Source organism: Balaenoptera borealis (assembly GCF_965194805.1).
Source record: "Balaenoptera borealis genome assembly, chromosome: 14".
NCBI lineage: Eukaryota > Metazoa > Chordata > Mammalia > Artiodactyla > Balaenopteridae > Balaenoptera > Balaenoptera borealis.
In genome coordinates, this window is record NC_138875.1 from 16,260,453 (window position 1) to 16,282,898 (window position 22,446).

The 22,446-nt window shown below is 44.6% G+C and overlaps 1 protein-coding gene across 23 annotated transcripts in view; it reads right to left on the reverse strand.

Annotated features, from left to right (window-relative positions):
- The window catches only part of NEDD4L (NEDD4 like E3 ubiquitin protein ligase), a gene marked incomplete at its 5' end in the record, with an annotated part of 340,566 nt that overhangs the window by 85,653 nt on the left and 232,467 nt on the right, over window positions 1-22,446 (reverse strand). For all 23 annotated transcript variants that reach the window (XM_082354964.1, XM_082354966.1, XM_082354972.1 and 20 more), the window contains one exon: window positions 112-162. In XM_082354964.1, coding sequence (XP_082211090.1) covers window positions 112-162 — 51 coding nt within the window. The remainder of the gene's footprint in view (window positions 1-111; window positions 163-22,446) is intronic.

Genomic DNA, 22,446 nt, shown 5'->3' on the forward strand with positions numbered 1-22,446 from the left:
CACGCTTCTCCACTGTGTTGAGGAAATGCCGCCCTGAAAATACACCCGAACTGCAGACGGTTAGAAACTGCTGCTCAGAGCACGCGCTATAAAGCAGGTGACCGTTCTTACCGGGAGATGACTAAGGGGTATGTCCACCTGTCCCAGGAAGTCGTCTCGTGTCTGTTGAGAAGAGAGAAAAGAATTAATGTTTCCATCTATCTGCTGAGTGTCAGCATTCTTAAAAGTGTTTCTTTACAAATAGAGAAAGGTCCAGGGCCTGACACGGGAGAGCAGGGGGGATGGGTTGAAGGCAGAGACCCCGGTGAGGCACACACAGCCGTCGCCTCGGAGACCAGCGAGCCCAAGGCCTCACACACCTGACCTTGAGCTGCCTGAGACTCTGCAGGGCATCTACCACCCAGCGCGTTGGAGACAAATCCTCTCTTGGACCTGGGGAGCATGCGATCAGTCAGGGAAGGGACACCTGGGACCCCAGAGGGTTTGGGGGCACAGCTGGCCCAGTTTAAAGAGAAGATTGTAAAGAAATGTTGGGACCATTTTCACGAATATTTATTAAGTGCTATAAACAAAAGAGCTCCTTGAGAGCTGAGAGTCTTGGGAAAGAGTACAGAGTCCAGTTATTAATATATCTTATACATTACTTATTAAAAAATGGCACTGAACTTTCAATCTAGTAAGTACACTGCTTCAGAATCCAAGATCATGCATGAGCTACTGGTTACATTTTTGGACACACTGTGCTTCTTCCCCTCTCCATCTCCCACACAGACCTCGATGAAATGCATGTGGAGAAGCTCACAGGTGCCCTTTCAGACTCTGGGAAGCACAGGAAGTCATAACTCAGGGTCAGGGGTCCCCAGTCTGGACCACGGGGTGTCCAGTAGGTCATGCTGACACAATGTCCTGCTGTAGGAGGGCTTGTGTCAGAGCCTCTGATGCTTAGATGACCTGCGATGTGAACCAGAAGGAACACGACGACTTCTGTTACCCGCAAAAACACAGTTGCTTCTACCACATTCAAAATGCCAATAATAGGTGGAAAGTTCTTCAGTCATAATCAGACTTGTCCTACTGCTAGCTTGGGGAAAAGCCCAAGAGACAATCCAGACCTCCTAACTCCGAATCCTGGGCTCTTATTTTCACTCTTTACTGGTTTCCTATGAAATTTTCTAATTTATAAAACATGCTTCTGAAGCGCACTTGAAAACATTCTCTTCTTGCATTTAAAAAGCAGCAGCAGATAAATGTGAACAAGATTTACTGAAATGATTTGCTCCACGCTTAGAATTTCCTTTTATGTGATTAACTAGAAAACTATCTGTCTCCTCTAAACAGTACATGAAGGATAATGAAAAATCAGTTACTACTGGCTGAGCGTGCACAAAGCAGGAGGAGAGCCCCCATCCTTCTGATAAGACTCTGCTTTCTTTTATTTTCTCAGCTATGTCTGCCTCAGCTCACCATGGATACCTCACCGCGCACATGGCCGTCAGGTGCCGATGCTGTGTATCTTAACAAGCAGCAGTCAGCACAAGGCCCAGAAAGTAGACATCTTCACTGTCCAAAGAATTAGGGCGCAGTCCCATTCTGAATTTGTCTGATTTAACTATAAAGCCAGTGTAAATGTCAGTTAATTCCACTATCAAAAACACAGAAATGGGGACTTCCCTGGTAGCGCAGTGGTTAAGAATCCGTCTCCCAATGCAGGGGACACAGGTTCGAGCCCTGGTCCAGGAAGATCCCATATGCTGCGGAGCAACTAAGCCCGTGCGCCACAACTCCTGAGCCTGAGCTCTAGAGCCCACATGCTGCAATTACTGAAGCCTGTGTGCCTAGAGGCTGTGCTCCGCAATGAGAGAAGCCACCGCAATGAGAAGCCTGCGCACCACAACGAAGAGTAGCCCCCACTCGCTGCAACTAGAGAAAGCCCGCGTGCAGCAACGAAGACCCAACACAACCAAAAAAAACACACACACACACACAGAAATGTCTGATTCCTGACCATAAATTGTGTGTCTACCTAATGAGAGTAGTGAGGTTCTACCACTTGTCCCCTCTCCCCTCCTGCTACTGGTACTGATGCTGTGAAGGAAAAGGACACGGGGATGCAACCATCAGAAGAGGACAGTCTTACCTGAAGCCCTGTTTCATAATCTGCTCTCTTTGAACAGCTATCTATCGATCGTTAACCTAAGTGCATTTTAACAAAAATTCACAAAACATCCACGTGCCCATGTTGTTTTGCCTGGGAGATGTTAAGAGTTCTAAACCCATCAGATGAGTTCACCATCTGAACCAAGAGACAGGCACCTGCCACTCAGGGCTACAGTAGCAAAGCAAGTGCTGTGGCAAGGCCTCATCTAATCCTCACAGCAGCTGTAGTAGGTGGGCACCATTATTATACCCATTTTACAGATGGGGAACCTAGAGACCAGAGAGGTTCCTAGCTGGGTAGACTGGTTCCAGAGTCTGGGCTCTTAACTAATACACTGTCCCCCATCTCAATAATGGGCAGGAAAGCGCGGCTGTGCACCAATAATGGGCTTCTTATAGGGATGCTGGCTCTCAACAGTGTGGATGAGAAGGGACTCTGATGAGAGCACAGTTTATGAGACTTTGGGGAAGGGGGTTCTGCTAAAACGCCCATCTGGGATGTTATCTTTAATACAACCTCCTGTTCCGACCCTGCTCCTTTCCTCAAAGGAGCAGTTTATGGGATCCTAGCGGTACCCACTGCAAAGCTAGGCGGCTTCACTTGTACCTTAACAAGTTTTCTCATTACATTGAAAAAACAATTCCTAAAACAGACGAAGACGGAGCAACCTCACCATTAAAGTAAACAGAAGGCTCTTATTTTCTGGTTTACATCAAGGGCGACTGTAATAAAATCATTTTAAAAATAAAATAGGGATCAAGTGTATAGAGCAGCACATGGTCAAGAGGAACTGGCTTAAACAAGTGATTCACCAGTCAGTGGAACATGTTGGTGAGATCTAGGTTTCAAAACATCCCACTGTTGCCAAAAGTACAGACACTTCAGGCAATGTAAAATATTTAGGTCAGTGACACTACACCAATATTAAATGTGTCTTCAATACCACAGAGGAGATCTAGGAGGGACCAGAGAGCCTACTAGTGGTCTTTACATCAAAATGAGAAGCAGGAGTGCTTCAAGGACACCTGGGTGTGCTGATATGGCAGGATCCCCACCTGCGGGCCCTGGAGAGCCAAGGTTTGAGGCCAGCAGAGCACCGTTAGGTCATCACTGCCACAGGATGACACCTTGCACCAGCGTTATAAAAATACAGTAATCAAATCAGGTAAATAATTTCCGTTACAAAATTATTTCCATCAGGCATCATGTTAACCCTAAGAGCTTACAAAAAACCAAATTAGTTTCAACTCACACAGTACATATTAGCATGTCTTGTGCTTATTTTTAAGTGGTAAATGTTGTCAATTTCAACCTCAATTACCTGTCACACTATCCTAGAGGCTGAAAATGTGCAGGTTAGTAACACAATTATAAATGTTCCCTTCTGACAAGCCATCAAATATTTTCCCAACATAATGACAATGCAAAATGGAGCCCTTGAAATGTGTCACATAAGGTGAAACAAAAATCTATATTCCATTACTGGAAAAGTGAAACAAATATACCAAACAGTCTCTCTCTTAGAGTTTGTGTCCCAAATGACGATTAACTACATTCAAGACCATTCCTCCGAAGGAAAAAGGACAAGCGTCTGCCACGGCCATGGAGAGGTATGTGTGAATATCACTGGACCCCAAAGCCTGGGGACGATCGCAATAGCTCCAGTGAAACCCTAACACAGCCCTCGGGCATTTCTCATTGTGCACACCGGGCCAGAGATGCCAGCACTGAAGTGGACACCAGGCTCAGCTGTCCTCACAAAATAAACGAGAGGCAATTTCTCAAAGAACACATCCATTCAAGAAACACCACAGACTTTTGATCTTTAGGTTAGAATTGCACTCGAAGGATATGATCTGAATCTTACTACTTACTGATGACCACAGAGGTCACCGTGCAAGAGCCAGGCTAGGACTCTGTGCATTTCACATCGAAGCTGCAGGGGAGGAGGGGGGCTATGTGGGGAGGACACCACCAGAAGTAAGGGGTGCTGGCACGTAAAGCTGGGGTCGTAAAGGCTCTTTAGGAAAGGTATATCAGAAAGGACTGGCGATTCTTGGAAGGTAAAATGACCCGCGTGTAATATAGGAGCTATACGTTAAAGCAGTGCTTTTTAAACTGTGAGTTGCAATCCCACTAGTAGTTCACAAGAAGCATTAAACTAGATATAATGGAATAAAAAATATTAGAGCCTCACATGAAATATAAGTAAGTACTGTTTTGAGGAATTTGTTTCAATTACATACACAGGTGAGTGCGTGTACTAAGTTGTGATGTCAAATTAATTTTTTTGCGTGTCACCATCACAAGTTTAAAAGCCACTTAGCTCCAGCAAATGATAACTATCCAGTGCAACCCATGCCCTAGAAAGCATTAAGGAGCAACTTCCAAGAAAATTATATTGAGAATTTCTCAAGACAAATGGAAGAGAAGTACAGAGGCATTCGAACATAAGCCACAGAAAAAGAATTTAAGAGTAAAGACATGGAATGATTAGATCTTCATATATTACAAATCAAGGTAAATCTCCCAACTCTAAACAGAGAGACAGAAAAGTAACCTTTGCTTTGCCGCTAAACCAGTAAATGCTTCTTCCTTGTGAGGCACGCAGCCCACACTCCGGCACCAGCACCGACCAGACAGGGGAAACGGGTTCTATTTTTAGAGTGACTTTGGAAGCATGCACTCTGAATTATCTAAATAATGAATGGCTTGAGAAACTACTGCAAAAGCTTTTAGACAAAATGTTATAAATATAGTGACTCTTCAACAGTCTACTGTCTGGAGAGTCACCTGGATGTCGAGATGCACTTAGTTCTAGGTGCTGTCTCATTCCTCAAGAGAGCACGAAGGCAGCTTTACCATCACACACGAAAGGGCGGAGGAATATTCTTTCTTCTCCGTCCGTACACTCCAGCCTGTCCTCCGACAGCAGAGCTGCTGTGGTTCAGGAGGAGAGCATGAGTCTGGCCTCCACCCACACCCCGCATCGCGTAATCCAACGTTGTACCACCTGGTGCCTCTGGCTTTTCACGGTGCATTGTTTCAAAACACAATGTCAAAGTTACCTTAATGAAACCGCCAAGTGGCATTCCACTAAAAATAAAGAAAAAGGTCCAGTGATGACATTCTCTGAACGCACACGCTCTTACCAAAATCCACTTGATAAGCGCCAGAACACAAAACCCAAACAAAATTCAGATACTTTTTTGGCAAAACACAAAGAGCTTTCTCACTCCGCCAGCCTCTCTGCCATTTAGTTTAGAGGTTAGGGCTGAAACCTCCCATTCACTAAAACGGAATAAGGTGTGTCCTGGAGACATTGGCTGCTATTTCTAACAACAAATAAGACCTCCCTGTCAACAAGATGTCAGAGCAAGCTCAGAGGACTTTTACAGGCTCTGTAAAATCACGCTGGGTAGGCGGGCAGAATGAAACCGTGCTGGCTGGATGTGTGATCATGAAGGCCTCTATTTTAAGGGACACTTTGCTTGAAATACAGAAGACAAAACAGAAGGGATAGACAGAGCAAGGAACCGTCCTGCTGGCAAAGACTATGGTAGCTTGGCAGTAGCCGCCAGGCTTTAACCAGGAGCATAAGTAGACCAGTTCAAACTGGGCTGTGAGAAGCCAGTGCTCTTCAGGTTCCAGGGGAGTCCCCACTGCTCCAGGTGTCCTGCTACCACATCAGGGATGAGATGCGCTTGACGTCCCCTCCTCCCTCCGGGTGGGTGAAGCTCCAGGGCACAGTCCAGTCCTCTCCCCCCTCCAAATGCAAGCATCTTCCAGGCCAGGGGTCAACTGAGGGCCACAGGAATTACAGCCTTCTGCCAAGCTTGACACTCTGAACTTAAGATCCAATAAACTCTGGGAATGCAGACACTGGGAAAGAGATTTGGGAACCAGATGCACAAAATGTGAGCCGCGCTGCTGAGGTCACTGGCTCCTTCAGGCAGGGCGTCACCCGTAGGTAGACGATGCTACACTGTGCCCGGCCTGAAAGGCACAGAGACTAGGTGCCCTCATCTCCTAGGGACAGAAGCTAACTGGCCCTGTCCTAGATAGAGAAATGTAACATGAGCCACATCTAGAACTTGAAAATTTCTAAGTCCCATAAAAAAAATAAACAGGCGGAATTAATTCTAATAATATATTTTAGTTGACCCAATATATCCAAAATATTATCATTTCAACATGTAATCAATATGCAGATTATTACTAAAAGTGTCTTACATTCTTATTTTTGTGCTAAGTCTTTGACATCTGGTGTGTGTTTCTCGCCTACAGCACACCTCGCTTTGGACCACCTGCATTTCAAGTGCTCGATAGCCACAGGTGGTGGATATCTCCGTACAGACACTGACCATGACTGCCACATCTCAGAGGCATGAAGAGAATGCTGCAGGGATACAGCGGGGCAAGTGACTAATTCTGCCCAGGGTCAAGGGCAGGCATGACTTTACAAAGGATGAAATCTTCATGCAAGGTCAGAAGTAGGAGGTTGCCAGGAGGACGGACGGGGGTGGAAAGAGAATGGTATGAAGCCGATCAGGCAAGAGGTGCAAGGGCCTGAAGAGAGGGCCGGTGGGGGGATCTGGTGGGGACTGGGGTGGTGGTGGAAGGGAGAGATGGTGAGGCTGGGTCTGAGGGGCCCTGTGCGGTTATGTGGGAGGACAGCACCCTGGGGGATGAGAGAATACATGAGGACACCAAGGAGGGAAAACTGGCAAGGACTGCATTTAGAAAGGTCCCTGGACAGTGGGAGGGAGAACGTATTGGAGAGGAAGACTTTGGAGACAGAGTGTGCTCAGGACAGCGTCAAGGGGCTCAGATGAGGCTCCATGAGGGGCTGGACCACGGGGGGAGCCGGAAGGCGGGGTGGTGGTTCAGAGCATCCTGCTCCTGGACCCTCCTTGTCAGCCTCGAGGCTGCTCACGGTGCGACGAGGGAGTAAGTACTGTTATGCACGCGAGGTCCTGACCACCGTACCCAGCAGGCGCCCGCAGGAGCCACTGCCACGGTCAGTACAACAGCACAAGGGCAGCCATGGCGCTGACGACATAAAGCAAAGGCCCGGGAAGGGAACAGGCGTGGCCCAGGGCTGCCTGCAGGATGCGGAGTGTCATCAGCCCCAGGGTGTCATCCCAACGTTCATCTCTTTATTTCCCTGTTTGTAAAGAAGTTTCCCCTTCAGCCTAGACGCGCTTGGTGACACAGACTGTGGTCTAAAGCTGTGTATCATTTCAGAGAAAGGAGGAGCCCACAGCTTGTCACCCCTGCAGGGTCTGGGGCATGGCCTGGCCTCACAATGCCGTCTTACATCTGCTTCAAAGCTGTCCAGCTGCACAAAAGCTGCCCCACAAACAACCCTGACAGTTTCTTATAAGGTTAATTTATCTTTGTAAAAAATGCACATGTAGAAAAACCTTAGGTGTCACTGTCATTCCTTGTGAAAGGCATGGTAAATTTGCTGAATAAACTCTAAGTTTTTAATGACTACAATCTGCTACAATAAGGTAAACATTCACATATATTCTACTTGTTACAAAGCAAACTGGCCTGAGATTAAACTTCAAGGTTAAAAGGAAAATGTGTCACTGAGTTCATTTAATGACACAGTATTGTTTAACTCTGTGCTTCTGATTTTATCATACCAAGCTGTTTTAATTTCTCAAGGTCTCAGGATACAGTGATTCTTCTCAGGATAAATGTCTCATTTCTTCTCTGGAGAAGTTTTACAATCAATTTTTCTGCAAGCAATTTTAATGATAGATTAAATGTATAAAGAACAAAAGAAAGTAAAGATACCTCTAGATTCTGTTGTTTATCTGTGAACTCAGCTACCAATAAATAAACTTTAATAATCTGAAAGAAATGATTCACGACAGACACGTTTAGTAACCAAAGCAGGGTAAAAGAATGACCGAAGGATGGGGAAAAGGGCACCTAGGGACACCATGGGTTCAACGTCATTTTTATAGTTTGATTTCATGAACAGGTTTACTGCTGAAAGCTCTTCCTCATACTTCAAGGCATTTGAAACTAGCAGCCCATCTCCTTGTCTGGCTGGACAGTAGTTTGGGTGTGCGGAATATCGTCCTCAAGCAAAAACAGATCACCTGTAACATAAGTGCAGTATGGTATCATTCTTGGAATTTTAATGAGTGACGATTCTGAGCTACAAGAGGTACTAGAGGTACTAGAGCTACAAGAGGACGCTGACTGACTTTTCAGAGGAGCTTTGGCATCCCAGTTAGGTCCTGATAAGTCTTTTTCTGCAATGGCTGTGTTTTGGCTGAAGCCACATCTCTGGCCAATGGACTCTATCAGAGTTTGCTGGGGGGAGAGCTCCATCCAGCCATACTCCGGTAAGAACTTCAAGACCGCAAAGAATAATAAGCTTACGTGCAGCTCACCAATCATGTATCAGACACCTGTTATTAGCAGGTTAAGAAACTTGCCCAGGGTCACTGAGTCAGTAAATAGCAGCCAGAATGTGAACGCAGGCAGGCTGGCTCCAGGGTCCATGCTGTCACCACCACAGAGTAACTTCACACTCCATGGACTTAAAAACAAACATTAACAGCCCCACCCCCACCCCCCGAAGATTCTAGTTTGATGTGCTGCAGCCCCCAACTCCACATCCCCTCAGGGGACGCTTGCCAGATCCAGTTCTTGCGATCTGCAAACTCCCATGGAACATAATCTCAGCACTGTCTGTCCTGTCCATATTCTTACATGTGTCCTTCCTTCCTCACCTGTATATTAATACAAAAATGAAATGAGTGAAGTATACGTTTGAAAGCGAAATGAAATGGAGCTAAATACTGCTTATTCTTTGATTAATCCCCTCCCCCTGCCCCAATATCTTTTAAAGCTGAGCTCTTCAAACTGCAGCAGGCAGACCCCTGAGGATAAACAAAGACTTTCCAGGGAACTTGGGCATGGGAAGTTTTAAAGAAATCATTTTCTAGACCCCTCCATATGTCCTCTTCCCTAAACTCGATCTGCCTGAGAACAGAGTCTGTCTTCCGCTCGCTCGCCTTTCCTAAATCACAACCCCCTTCTCCCGCTTTCCCAAGAAAGGCGTACTTCTCACCCTTCCTAATCTTACCACCGTGCAGTTTGCTGGGTATAAAAACCTCTGAAACACAAAACGAAGGGACAGTTTGAAAAGGCACAGCTCCCGAGCTGAGGGGACATGAGAGAGACTCTTACTTCCCCTGGACGACAGGCTCATGGAATGACAATGGCTTGCATATTTACCATCCATCCAACTAATCTTCTTGTTTATTTGATTTAAAAAATGAAGTCAGACCTTTAAATGACAGGAAATAAGCCTGATATGGCTGACTTGTTTTTAGCAATAAGGACTGATTTGGTTAATTCAATTTTATGGCAGATATTTTCCATAAAATGAGCTGTATCTGCGATGACAAGATAAAAGAACCAAAATACTGGATATGTTATGAAATATATTTAAAGCACACACAAAATATTCAGTACATTAAAAATTACATCTTTTGCAACTACTGGACTAATAACTTATCAAGTTACTGATAAATTATAGATGTCATCTTAAAAAAATGTGTGAGAAATAGTTCTTCAAAATTCTTTATAAGGTTTACTGAGCAAAGACGCTTGGAGACCAGAGTTTAAAGCATACAATCGATCATCAAGTCAGGTCATTAACTGGGTTGTTATTTAAAAGGTTCCCTCAAAACTCATTAAGTATTTAAAGCTTCCCCCTCCAGGGGACAGGATTGCAGCCATAAAAAGGAAAGGCTTCTCCTTTCCACATACTACGCTGGTGAGAAAAACAGCCTGGAGAGGAAACCTTCAAAGCTTTCAAAAATTAAGCAAATGATCACATGCACCTTCAGATTATACCATTTAAAATAAGGAATTTGAAGGACGAAGAGAAATGTCAGTTTCAGATTCCAGCAGGTGCAAATTTAAGAGCAGCTGCGTGCGGGTACTCCTCCACTCCGCCACCTACAAAGGACACCCTGGGAAACAATGGCCCAACAGCACCTCCTTCTCGGCTCTTCAGGACAGATTAACATCCACGGGTACCTGAGTCCTTCTGAACAGAAACAGCAGGACTCAAGTGTGGAGGTAACCAGGGGCTCCTGGCCTGGCTGGACGTTACGATCTCCTGGGAAGCTCTCAGAGCGCTGCGACCCAGGCCTCACCTGAGACAATTAAATTTCTGGTACAGGGGCCCAGACCCAGGTGTGTTTTAGAAGCTCTCCAGCTCATGCTTATCTGAGGCCCCGGTTGACAACCAGTGAGTAAACCTCTGGGTTTTCCTTCTTCACGAAAGAGCAACTGTGATTACCTGTTAAACTGGTAGAATTATACTGATTAGCAAACTAATATTAAATCGCAGCCTCTAAAGGTATAAAATAGTTCATGTTCCCTGCGTCCCAACCCCAGAGCTCCCCTCCTTTGTGCCTCTACTGTCCTCCCAGAGGAGAACTAGCTGGACCCATTTACACGTGTTGGTAAAAATAACTGCCTGGGCCCGGAATGTGGATGAGATGGGGGAGGGGGATGATTTTTGGCCGCCCCTGTTTGGAACCCTAGCCCTCTGGCCTGATAGGGCTGGGATATTAATAGGAATAAGACTCACAGGTGCACAGACAAAGCACAGAGATTTCACTGGTCATGGCCAAGGGCTATCTGCTTGCCATTCTAATACCAGGGCTAAAAAGACAAATCCCATTTCAAAATAGAATCAGAGAATGTGATCTTTAGGAGGGACCTCAAAAGTCATTCAGTGCAAAATATCTGAGACTCCTCTCTCTGTCCATCCTTCAAGTGGTTGCTCACCCCGCCTAGTTTTAAGCACCATCAGTGATGGGGAGCTCACTACCTACTGGGTCGGGAGAAAGGGGTATAGGCTTTGGACGCATATATGCTGAGTTTAAAAGTCCCATGTCTATCTAGAAATAGCTGAATAGCCAAAGGCAAGTTTCTTAATCACCACCCAAGGTTGATCTTCTCATCTGTAAAACGGGGATAGAAACAACTTTATTTTGCACGGTCACTGGGTATTAAATGGGACAATTGGATTCAATAAGCATAATTCCTAACCCAGGGCTTTTTACCCTCAGCACCACTGGCATCTGGGGCTAGATAATACTTTGTTGCAGGGGACTATCTATGCTACGCATTATAGGGTTTCAGAAACATACGGCTTTTATCCACAACATGCAAAAGCAACCCCTGCCCCTCAGTTATGATAACCAAAAATAGCTCCAAATACTGTCAAATGTCTTGGGGGGGGGGGGTCGTGGATGGGACGAAACCACCCCCAGCTGAGAACCGCTGTCCTAGTCCACTCCCCTCCCCGCGCTCCGTACGGCGTTCGTGGCATCTTTGGGCAATTCTGTAAGAATGTTCTCGTGATCTGGTGTTCGTTATTCTTTAACTCCCACCCCTTGAAGCACCAGGGAAGAAGGAAGCGTAAGTTAAGTTTCTGTACCTCGAAAGTGGCAAAGCTGAGACCTGAACAAGAGTCCCCCTGACTGCAGCACTTACATTTGTTTCTACCATACCACATTTCTCTTAGGGGCTAGCTCATCTCTCACAGGGGGATGTGACGGCTTAATCGCTCATTTGAAGAAAGTTCCGTCCTTATCAGTTCTAGCTGGTTTCCCTCTCCCCCTCCCCCCACCCCGAGGAATTTCGAACGAGAGATCTGCAAGCAAAGCTTCATGCACTGGACTATTTCCTAATTAATGGGTAAAACAGAGAGTGGGACAGAGTTCACTAGATAGCTGCCAGGAAAATCCCTGAGAAGCTGAGACTGATGGCTGAGCTCCTCGTCTGAGTGAGCTGTGTTTAAGATCAACAGCAAGAGCTATGCAGTTATCAGGAAGGAACTGAAGCTCTGGGCCAGAAACGTTTCCAGAACAAGGAACCGTGCTGTAAAGAGCTGTAACTGAAAGCATACAGTTGGGCTGGCGTCCAAGCCAGGAAGGCCCAGGAACATGGGAGAGAGAATGTGCGCGTACTTTAGATAAAAATCACAGGGGAGAAAAATGCCCCCAATACTCCCTTCCATGTCACATCACAAGTCTTGAACAATCAAACCAACGAAGACGGAAGCTAGCATCACGGGCACCAAACCTTAAGTCTTCAACTGATGTCTCAAAACACAAGGCAAACCTGGGAGAAGAAAAGCTGTGACTTTTTCTAAGAATCAGAATCACTGGGGACTAACACTCAAATGCCCACATGCCGGGCAAGAAGTGGTCGAATATCCACGTCATTTGTAAAACCCACTAGCACGGGAACCAGGTTGAGGCCAGCGAGGCCCCGAGAGCAGGGCTGCTCATGCTAATTTAAGTGCTTACTTAAATGCTGAACCCCAGATGCCTCTCTCGCTCCCCCTTAGTCCTTGCCCTGAAACCCACATCTGTTGCACTGTATACCCTGCAGCAATGACTCAAAGGAAGGGGAGGTACCGCCTTCGAGAAGCACACAGCCTAGAGGCGCGGGTTCTAAATTACAGGTGTGGATGTGAAGTGCGCCAGGGAAAAGAATCCCAGAGACGGGCCCCTTGGGTGCTAATCCTGGCTCAGGAACTAACTAGCTGCATGACCTTGGGCACTAAGCCTTCCCTGGACCAGGTTCCTCATCCGGAAAATGGGGCAATGACCACCTGTACTTCCTGTTTCATAAACCATCACACACCTCAAACGTCAGTGTGTGTGGAAGACTTGTGCAAGTTACTATGGAATGTGATTAAGCCGCCTTATTAATGAAGATTTTGAGAGTTGAGAAATGGGAGGAGTCGGGGAGGATCCCTGCCAATAACCAGCCAACTGTAAAGCACACAGCTATTTTTAGAAACTTGATGGTTCAATCAGTCTGGTCTTCAATCAAGAAACTTCTTGTATTGCCAAGAGCTCAGCACAGACAGTTTGAGAAACCCTGTCCCATCCTGAGGGCAAACCACATGAAAGAGCTTTAAAAATGAAATGAACTGTTGTAAAGTTAATTATTCCTTAAAAAATAAATACATGAAAATGAAATGTAATGTCAAGGACTGAAGGAAGACTAAATAAGCATAAAAAGGTTAGTCTAAGCTTAGAAATGACTTCTTTCTTTTTTTTAAAGATGATCTGCAGTGAGGCTATTCAACAACTTTTAAGAAGTTACACAAAAGAATCCATTTATGTATATGTTGGTTGTTTGGAACATTAAACCTATAATCCCGAAGAAAACTGTATCATAAATAGTAATCCCGAGGCTAGACTACAAAGGCTCAGGACATCTATGAAGTAACCGGAGCGTGAAGCAGCACTCACCTGGGGGCTTCAATTACCCTCTACCTCCACCCCGAGCTTCTCAGCTAACATCCCTCACTAGCTGGGGCAACATGGGGCCAGGACGAGCCCCTGTCGACATCATCCCACTGTCACCCCTCCAACTGCACACTGGTGGGCACTTCGTAAGTCACCTGCAGGGAATGGCTGGGCATGGGGGCAATGACTCTGACAGTAGAGGTGAGTCACCTCCGGAGCTGGGTTTGGGGCCAGGGCAACGTTCTAGGTCATCCTAAATGTTAATGAGAACTCTGCATTACCCCCCATCATATTTCCATGGCTTATTTTAATAGGAGTTAAAATTTCCCTACAAAAATCTTTAAGTAAAACTAAGGTCATTACTTTACCTTGGGATGTGCAGGTACCAGCTTGAAAAAGCACAGGCCGCACCAGTGACTGCAGGGACCCAGGCAGGACCGTGGAGCAGTGCTCTCTGACCTCGAGCGAGCTCCTTAGCTACTGGAGTGGTGAAAACAGTACGTGCAAAACTAGCACCAGACACTGATAAAGGAGATGCCTGACAAATAAATTAAATCGCTGTTATTCTACAGTATACTTCCTTTCCCAGAAAGAAAACCAGGAAGAGTCACAAATTGGAGACTGTCTTTATGAGCTGGTCTATGTGTTCATAGCCATAAACTGTACAGAGGTCTATACAAAAAAGGCACATAAAAATATAATGACATTCCCATGTAATTCCTAACCTTCTCATTGATCAGTGCAACCCACTGCATCAAAATTAAACTTCTAGTGACCACCTTCCTGGGCTAAACATTAATTACTGGAACACTGAAGTGGGTGTCAATCTACAGCAATGGCCCCGGGAATTTGAACACTCTCAGGTAAACAGATATAAGGTAAACATTTAAATGAGCTTTAAACTGTCATTCTTTTTTATTGTTTTAATTAATTAATTAATTTTTGGCTGCTTTGGGTCTTTGTTGCTGCACGCGGCCTTTCTCTAGTTGCGGCGAGCGGGGGCTACTCTTTGTTGCGGTGCGTGGGCTTCTCACTGCAGTGGTTTCTCTTGTTGCAGAGCATGGGCTCTAGGCGCGCGGGCTTCAGCAGTTGTGGCACGTGGGCTCAGCGGTTGTGGTTCGCGGGTTCTAGAGCGCAGGCTCAGCAGTTGTGGCGCACGGGCTTAGCTGCTCCGCGGCATGTGGGATCTTCCCAGATCAGGGCTCGAACCCGTGTCCCCTGCATTGGCAGGTGGATTCTTAACCACTGTGCCACCAGGGGATTCCCCAAATTGTCATTCTTTTATCTATTTTCTTATTTGAGCTTTTCTCCATACTTCAAAGGAAAAAGTATTGAAGGAGTTACCTGGGGCCCTAACTCATCATGGATCTAAGGAGAATTCTTAGATTTCTATGCCTTATTATCTCCATTATAAAATAGAGTAATTCTAAGGCTCTTTATGTGTGTACAAGTCCCAGAACTTAACAAGATAAACTTACTGTATCAGTGTGTCTTGCCCTTAGTGTCAATTCTGGATAAAATATTAACTTGAAAGTTTCTACAGTAATCTGTAAATCAAGCAATATGCACCTACTTTCCATTTAGAAACTGATAGAAAAACCTAGAACAGTAGAGAGAGTGGCACATAGCACAAACCTTGCCCACTGGAACCTCACACTGAATCATGGTGGAGCCCCTCCCACCCAGCAGAGCCCAAAATACACTGGAATTCAATCGTGTTTATTACACTGAGTGGAGCAGGGGCTGTTTTGACTACCATGTCCAAAGAAACTACAAGCATGACTTCCACAGACCGAATTCCTTTCTTCTCCTTCTGGGATGACTCTGAGGGCCAGACACCTGTGCACGGCGGCACTAAGAGAGGGTGGCAGTGGCTCTGTCTCTGACTTTCACTCTACTCCCAGCCCTGCATCTTATTTTGATGGTGACTTGATGCAGTTACTTAATCTCTCTAAGCCTCAGTTTCCTCATCTGCAAAGTGGGGATGGTAACAGCAACACTGAGACGTGGTGTGAGAACCAGCAGTAACTTTCATACGGAAAGAACCCAGAGAGTGTTAGCTGCATCAGGACCAATAGACGGAAGGGAGTATTAAACCTGAAAATATTCTTTCAGGTACAAAGCGCAGCAAAAACTTCTTTTAAGCTGGGGGTAGTAACCCTCCCGAATGTGTGCATGACACAATTCCTTTGAAGCTGTAAACCAACAACAACAATTAGCACATACGGGACACTCACTCTGTGCCCAGCGCACTCTAAGTGCTTCACGTAACTCAACCTCCCTCAATCCTCCTGACAAGCACATTACGGACATGCAGACTAAAGCACGGAAAGGCTAAGTAATCTGTCCAAGGTCAGACAGCTGGTAAGTAGCTCAGCCCAGATCTGAACTCTCACCCAACACGTACAGTCTCTGAAGAGTCACGCAGGCTTAGCTGCCTGTATTCACAGTATAATCCCCAATTCTTATGTCCTTTGTTTTTTTGCTGGATAAAAAAGTCTTCTTACCCAGGCTCTAGCTCATCCTTGCCTGTTCCTTCAGGAGCTCGTCTGTGGGACATGTGGCAGATCATTAAGGGACCACTTCATTACATTTTGAGAAGAAATTACAAAGTTGAGCCTTACTTTCGATGCCATTCTGAGAAAAACTGAGAAGAGTTACCTATGACTCTTAAAATCATATAAATGCCAAAGAGTCTTTCCTAAGCTCTCCACCACCCTCATCCCAGTTCATCTCCAAGAGGGGCCAGTGGAGGCGAGGAGACTGCTTTTCTAAGCAATGTATTTATGAAATACGTATAACCTAACTATAACTGTTTCAGACCCTGTCTGTAAAAGCTGTCCACGTTTTCTCTACCCACCCAGAGAAAACAATCTTGGGCGTTTCAAAGCCACAGTAATGGAGACTAGCTTTACAGTTAAATTTTCAAAAAGAAAACAAAATATATCCAATTTATACAAAGGCACTGAAAAATGTTTTTGATTCACCAGTACATATTGTGTTTTTCTTTTTAGGCATCAATGTGTCAAAAAAAATCTTGGTATCTTGCAGTCAAGAAATCTAACAGCTTTTCATATCAGTCTATGCCTCTCTCCCTGCAAAGGGGACAAAAAATGGTAACTGAACAAAGGCACTGATGTGGCACCTTCCCCAGTCGCTTATCATGCAGGGTGCACACGCTGTGTGAACAATCAGCGCCTCTGTGTGGGAGGAATCTTTTTATTCTGAAAATTCAGGTAAGAACTTTAATAGAATGATCAACTCCAGAACGACTTTGTTCAAAACAGACCAAACTGTGCCTAGCCACATGCTTTCTTCAACCTGATCACGTACAGAGGGGGGTGCACGTGCGCACACACACATTTTAGAAGCAAAAGTACACGCACACCTTCTAGAGACTTGATTAAAGATAATGTTTAGAAGACAACTGTCATTGACTGTAATGGCTATCCAATCTGCAGTCATGGTACGAATCACTCTTAGACACAGGCTGCAACGGAACCATTTATTTATTTAATTTTGATTTTTACTGGAAGAAACATGCTACGTTGCAATTCAAGAAGCCCAGGGGACAAAAATACGGGGAGACGTTGCCATATAAAATGTAATTTAGGGACTTCCCTGGCGGTCCAGTGGTTAAGACTTCACCTTCCAATGCAGGGGGTGCCAGTTCAATCCCTGGTCAGGGAGCTAAGATCCCACATGCCTTGCAGCCAAAAAACCAAACACATAAACAACAGAAGCAATCCTGTAACAAATTCAATAAAGACTTTAAAATGGTCCACATCAAAAAAATCTTTAAAAAAAAAATGTAATTTAGAAGCCTGGTTGACATCCAAGGTGAAACGGTATCCTAAGAAATGTTCCATTTGTCATCATGTGCCTGTTGGAAGGGACCAGATGGGACAGTGTTTGATTACTTAGGGCAGTGCGCTAATCAGAACCAGTAAACTCGCCCAGCCCACAGACATTTTTTGGAAAGGAAAAAAGGGGAGAGAGATGCAAAAGACAGACTTTAAGGACATGTTTTAAGCACTTTATATGCATTATCTCATTTAATCATCCTAATAACCCTGAGGGAGGTACCATCATTAGCCCCGTTTTGGAGATGCGAGACCTGTGCTTTAGAAAAGTTCAGTGACCTGCTCATACCATCCGGTCCACTAAGCAGGGCCAGGATCCAGGTAGTGATGGACCCAGGATTCAAACTCGGGCTTGGCTCATCTCTCCATGTTTTGTCTCTGTAGATCTACTTAAGATAACCAGGGTCCCAGAGATAAACTCAACAGCAGATAGCCCTGGACTCTTATCAAAATCATGCATTACAACTCAGAGACATGCAGCTTCTCTTAAAACATATACACAGAAAAGATAATCACTTTTCTTTTTAAAGGGATATTATCATAGTTTTCACCAAGATATGTGACATTCTTGTAGACAGACTGAGCTAGGGCAAATTCCAATTACCCCAAATGACAGAACATGATACTGTAACAGATTGATTCTACTGTAAATTTAAGTTTCCTAGATTTTATTCTTCTGTATCACTGATTTACAGAAGTGATTCTATTTGTGTTTGCTAGCACAGAGGCATTACCTTCAAGAATCTGAACTGCTATTTTATTGGAGAAAGAGATACTGAAGCCTAGGTAATGGCACCATCAAAGTACAACAGGAAAGAATAAGACACCCAGGAAGGCACACTTGCAGGAGGCAGCTCTTGGGAAAAGACCTGGAGACAGCAGAAAACAATGCAATGGGGAACAGTCAAGTGGTGAGTTGGACGTGATCATTTAAATCTCTCCTAGGTCTAATGTTCCAGCGCACAGAGCCATCCACGCCAAGCACACAGGCTCAGGGGCTCGAACAACCCCTGTTGGTACCACTCCCTGGCTCTCTGGATCTAACGTGACCTTTTTCTTATGACTCATTTTACACGTACGTCTTCCCTTCCAGCACAACCACAAGCAGCCTCAGGACAGACACAGCCTTGTACATCTTTGTATCTGTCTCCCACTGTGCCTAGGAACAGCAACAACACACAGTACCTTCTCAATAACTGCTTGATTTAACTTCAAGAGTAAAACGACCCCTGCAGGATAGAATCCGAATCCTTTGGCTTTCTCTGTAAACTGTCCCAGGTGTTGAAAATGGGGTGTAGTAGGCTGAGTAATGGCTTACAAAGATATCAGGTCCTAAATTCCTGGAACCTGTAAATGTCAGCTTATCTAAAAAATGATCTTTGCGGATATGACGAAGTTAAGGCAGATTATCCTGGATTATCCAGGTGGGCACTAAATGGAATTACAAGTGTCCTTATAGGAGAAGTACAGAGGGAGACTGAAGACAGAAGAGGAGGTGGCAATGTGACCTTGGAGGCAGAGACTGGAGTGATGTGGTCACAACTTCAGGGACGCTGGCAGCCACCAGAAGCCGGACGTGGTAAAAGACTGATTCTCTCCTCAAGCCTCTGGAGGAGCACAGACCTGCTGACATCTTGATTTTAGTCCAGTGATTCTGATTTTGAACTTCCAGACTCCAGAACTGTGAGAGAATTCATCTCTGCGTTTTTAGGCTAAGTCTGCGAGTAAGTTGTTATGGCAGCCATAGGAAACTCTTACGTGGGCCAAGACCAGTCCAAAAACCTGTTTTAGGAGAACAGAACCGGAGGGCTGGGAGGATGCCTTACCCTTGGACCGACAGGGATGTTTTCTGTGAAACTAGCAGAGACTGAATTGCCAGGGGAATCCTGTTTGAACCCAAAGAACTTCCTGACCAACAGCTCTGTGAGGTTCCATTCAAACCTTTATCCTGGGCACCACCAGAAATAAAAATGCTATTCATGGGCCAAACTCAGATTCCGTGAGAGCGATCAGGGGACCACCTGAAGGTTGCCCCCCAACATTATTTTACAACTGACTCACTAATTGGGTTGAGATGCACACATTTCCCCTGCCCTGCCCAACGCTTCCGGTCTGTGCTCACACACCAGGAGGTACTTTCTTCCTGGAAACACGAAGACGGCACAGGCAAAAAGGAAATACCTTTCTATTCCAAACCCCCTTCAAACTCTGCTTAAAACAGCTATTTCCCCCCATAAAACCTAAAGGATTCTGAACAGAATCTCTACTACCTGCCAGTATTTTCCTCTCTCAACATCCAAAATCCTCCTCCATTTTTATGTGCCTGCCCTGAGAGCCCAGGCACAGCTTGGCAGATTGTACGTCTATTCACACACATGTCTGCTGCAATCGTCTTTCTTCACAGTGTTATACAAAAGCACGAAGCAAAATGCTGTAATATCCCTCACTATTCTGAGTTCATTAAACTGTGGTTTCTGAGGCCACGCGATTAAGTGAGATATTTAAAATACTGAAGTATTTGAATTTTATTTGAACGATGGTTTCTTTTAAAATAAAGCTCCACTGGCCATCCGAATGCTTGAAGGTTTTGTTGTGGCTGCTTTTACTGCTGTAGTTTTAATACTATTTAATAATTAGTTTAAAATGGAAGACAAGTACACAATGTGAAACCTCTCAACTGCTTTTACCTCTGACCTCAAAAGCTGAAAGGAAAAATGAAGCTGGTCGGGCAGTTTAATCAAATGTCTCACAATGAGAATACCTAAGAAAGACCAGCACTTGTGGCACAGAAATCGCATGCTGGCAGCTGCTAGTTTTTGACAGAGCAACCGTTTCTGTTCATTTCAGAACTGCCATATTTTTATTTAGCCACTTGCTAAGAAATCTGTGTCAACAGCTGCTTGGTTGAAAATAAAAGACTATCAACTATACTTCAATTTTTAAAAAAAAGCAGGGAGATAAAAAAAATTCAAGAGATTGAATTTGGAGCCATTCAGTGAAAGTGCTTTCCCCCCCAATCCCAGATGCAATTTGTTCTCAAAAAAAGGTGAAACCAAAATGAACCCACGTCAAACCAAATTCGACAGGCTTGATAAGACATCCCACCAAGGATTACAAAAGCTTCCTGGTTATCCTGGTTATTTAAATTAAATGAGAAAATATTACCAGACGGTGGCAGGAAGGAGACTCCTTCAGTTTATTTTGGGGAAAAAGCAGAAAGTGTGGTGTGCATTTCCAAGATATTGATTCATGATCAGATTTCCCACGTGCTAATGTGAAGGTTGGTATAAAGGTTATAAAGGTCGGTATAAAATGGGAATTCATGTCACTGAACACAAATAGTACATGAAATATTTCCTAATACCCAAACCCTTACTCAGAGTAAGGAGATCTTAAAAACAAATCATGAGAACCCATTATTACACATCAGAGAATACATGAGTCAGAAGCAATAAGATGTTTTGTGAAGACTAGGTTATGTTAATTAAAACTTTAAATAAATAACAGCATAAATAAAAGCAGTTTATCATTACATGATCATAGCACAGCTGATGTATGCTTAAAAAGCAAGAGCTTTATTGTACACAACCTGGGTTATTAAAATTACTGTGCTTTCTAATGACATCTAAGCACACAATAATAACCCCATATCAACAGTTGACATCTTCTTGCTATTCCAAAGGGGTATTTATTACTCTTTTAAAAGATAATTTGTTCTTTAAATTAAAACCCAGCTAGGCTGGTGCATTAACTACACTGGCACCGATTCTGCCAGGAACAGAACAAGCCATTTCTCATCTTAGCTTCATAAAATAATTTTATTACGAAACATGACTCAACAGTTAAGCAAGAATCCAAGGATGCAATTATCCCCCGAATGAAAAACAAACCCATGCACAGCACGTACCAGGTAACCATCAACTAATTTTTCTCTGGCTAAGTACAATTTTTCTTGTCTTGTTTGACAAGTTTGTCTGAACCACTAGTCTCAAATTCCTGGACATCACCCAGTTGGATATGAAATAACCCAGCAAAATGATTTCAGAGAAAAATATTACTTTAGGTACACCCTTCTCCAAAGTCAGTGTTACTGTCAGGCTCCCAGTACACTAAACTTATAAAAGAGAATAAAAAATTACACGAGGATCAATTCATTTGTTTTTAAGATAAATACTCTATGGATCAAAAGATCTCACTTTTCAGATTAAATTCTATTGGGTTGGCCAAAAAGTTCGTTCGGATTTTTCTGTAACATCGTACCAGAAACCCGAACGAACTTTTTGGCCAGCCCAACATTTTGTAAGCATTCATTTACTAAGTACATTGTATGTATAATCTGAGCATGCAAAGAATATTAATATTGGGGAACTAACATTCCATACACTTGTTTGTACTAAAAACTAACATATAATAAATTCATTCAATACTTAGTGAGCATTGAATCATATATCAAGCACTATACTAGACAATAAGGGTATAAGAAAATGCATAAAAAAAAATCCTTGACCTCCTAAGAGCTTAGAGAAAGGGATGTAAAGGGAGAAATATATATAGAAATATCTATGACTGCAAGATAAGAGTGTAATATGAGCCATGAGCAAGGCAAGAATAAAGCACTGACTTGGGTGGGGATGGCCACACGGGGGGCTGAGGGAGCCCCTAGGATGTGAAGAGGGACTGGAGAGGAGCCCAGCCCCGAGGGATAAGGTAGCGGGGGAGGAGAGAGCAGGAGGGAGGCCCCCTCTCAGGCAGAGCCAGAGGAGGGTTCTGCAGAACGGGGAAAACCCAGGAGAGCCCAAGGGAAAGGGCTACCCCCAGACACGGTGACCTGACGGAGGAAGGCCTGGAGCACCAAAGGCATCTGGAGTCCAAATGGAGGGAAATGGGGAGTCACTCAGGCAGCAGTGAGAACGCAGGACGAGGTTCAGAAAACCACTCAAGGCAGCTCACCTGAGGAGTCCCGGCGGACCCTTGGAACTGAGGGGGATACACTCAGTTTAATTTTCTGTGTGCCTTCACGGGTGAAGGTCACTGGGATGCGCTGGTCGGCACCCAACAACTATGAGTTCAAGTTCTAACTCTGCTTTAGAGCTGTGAACTGAGGTGC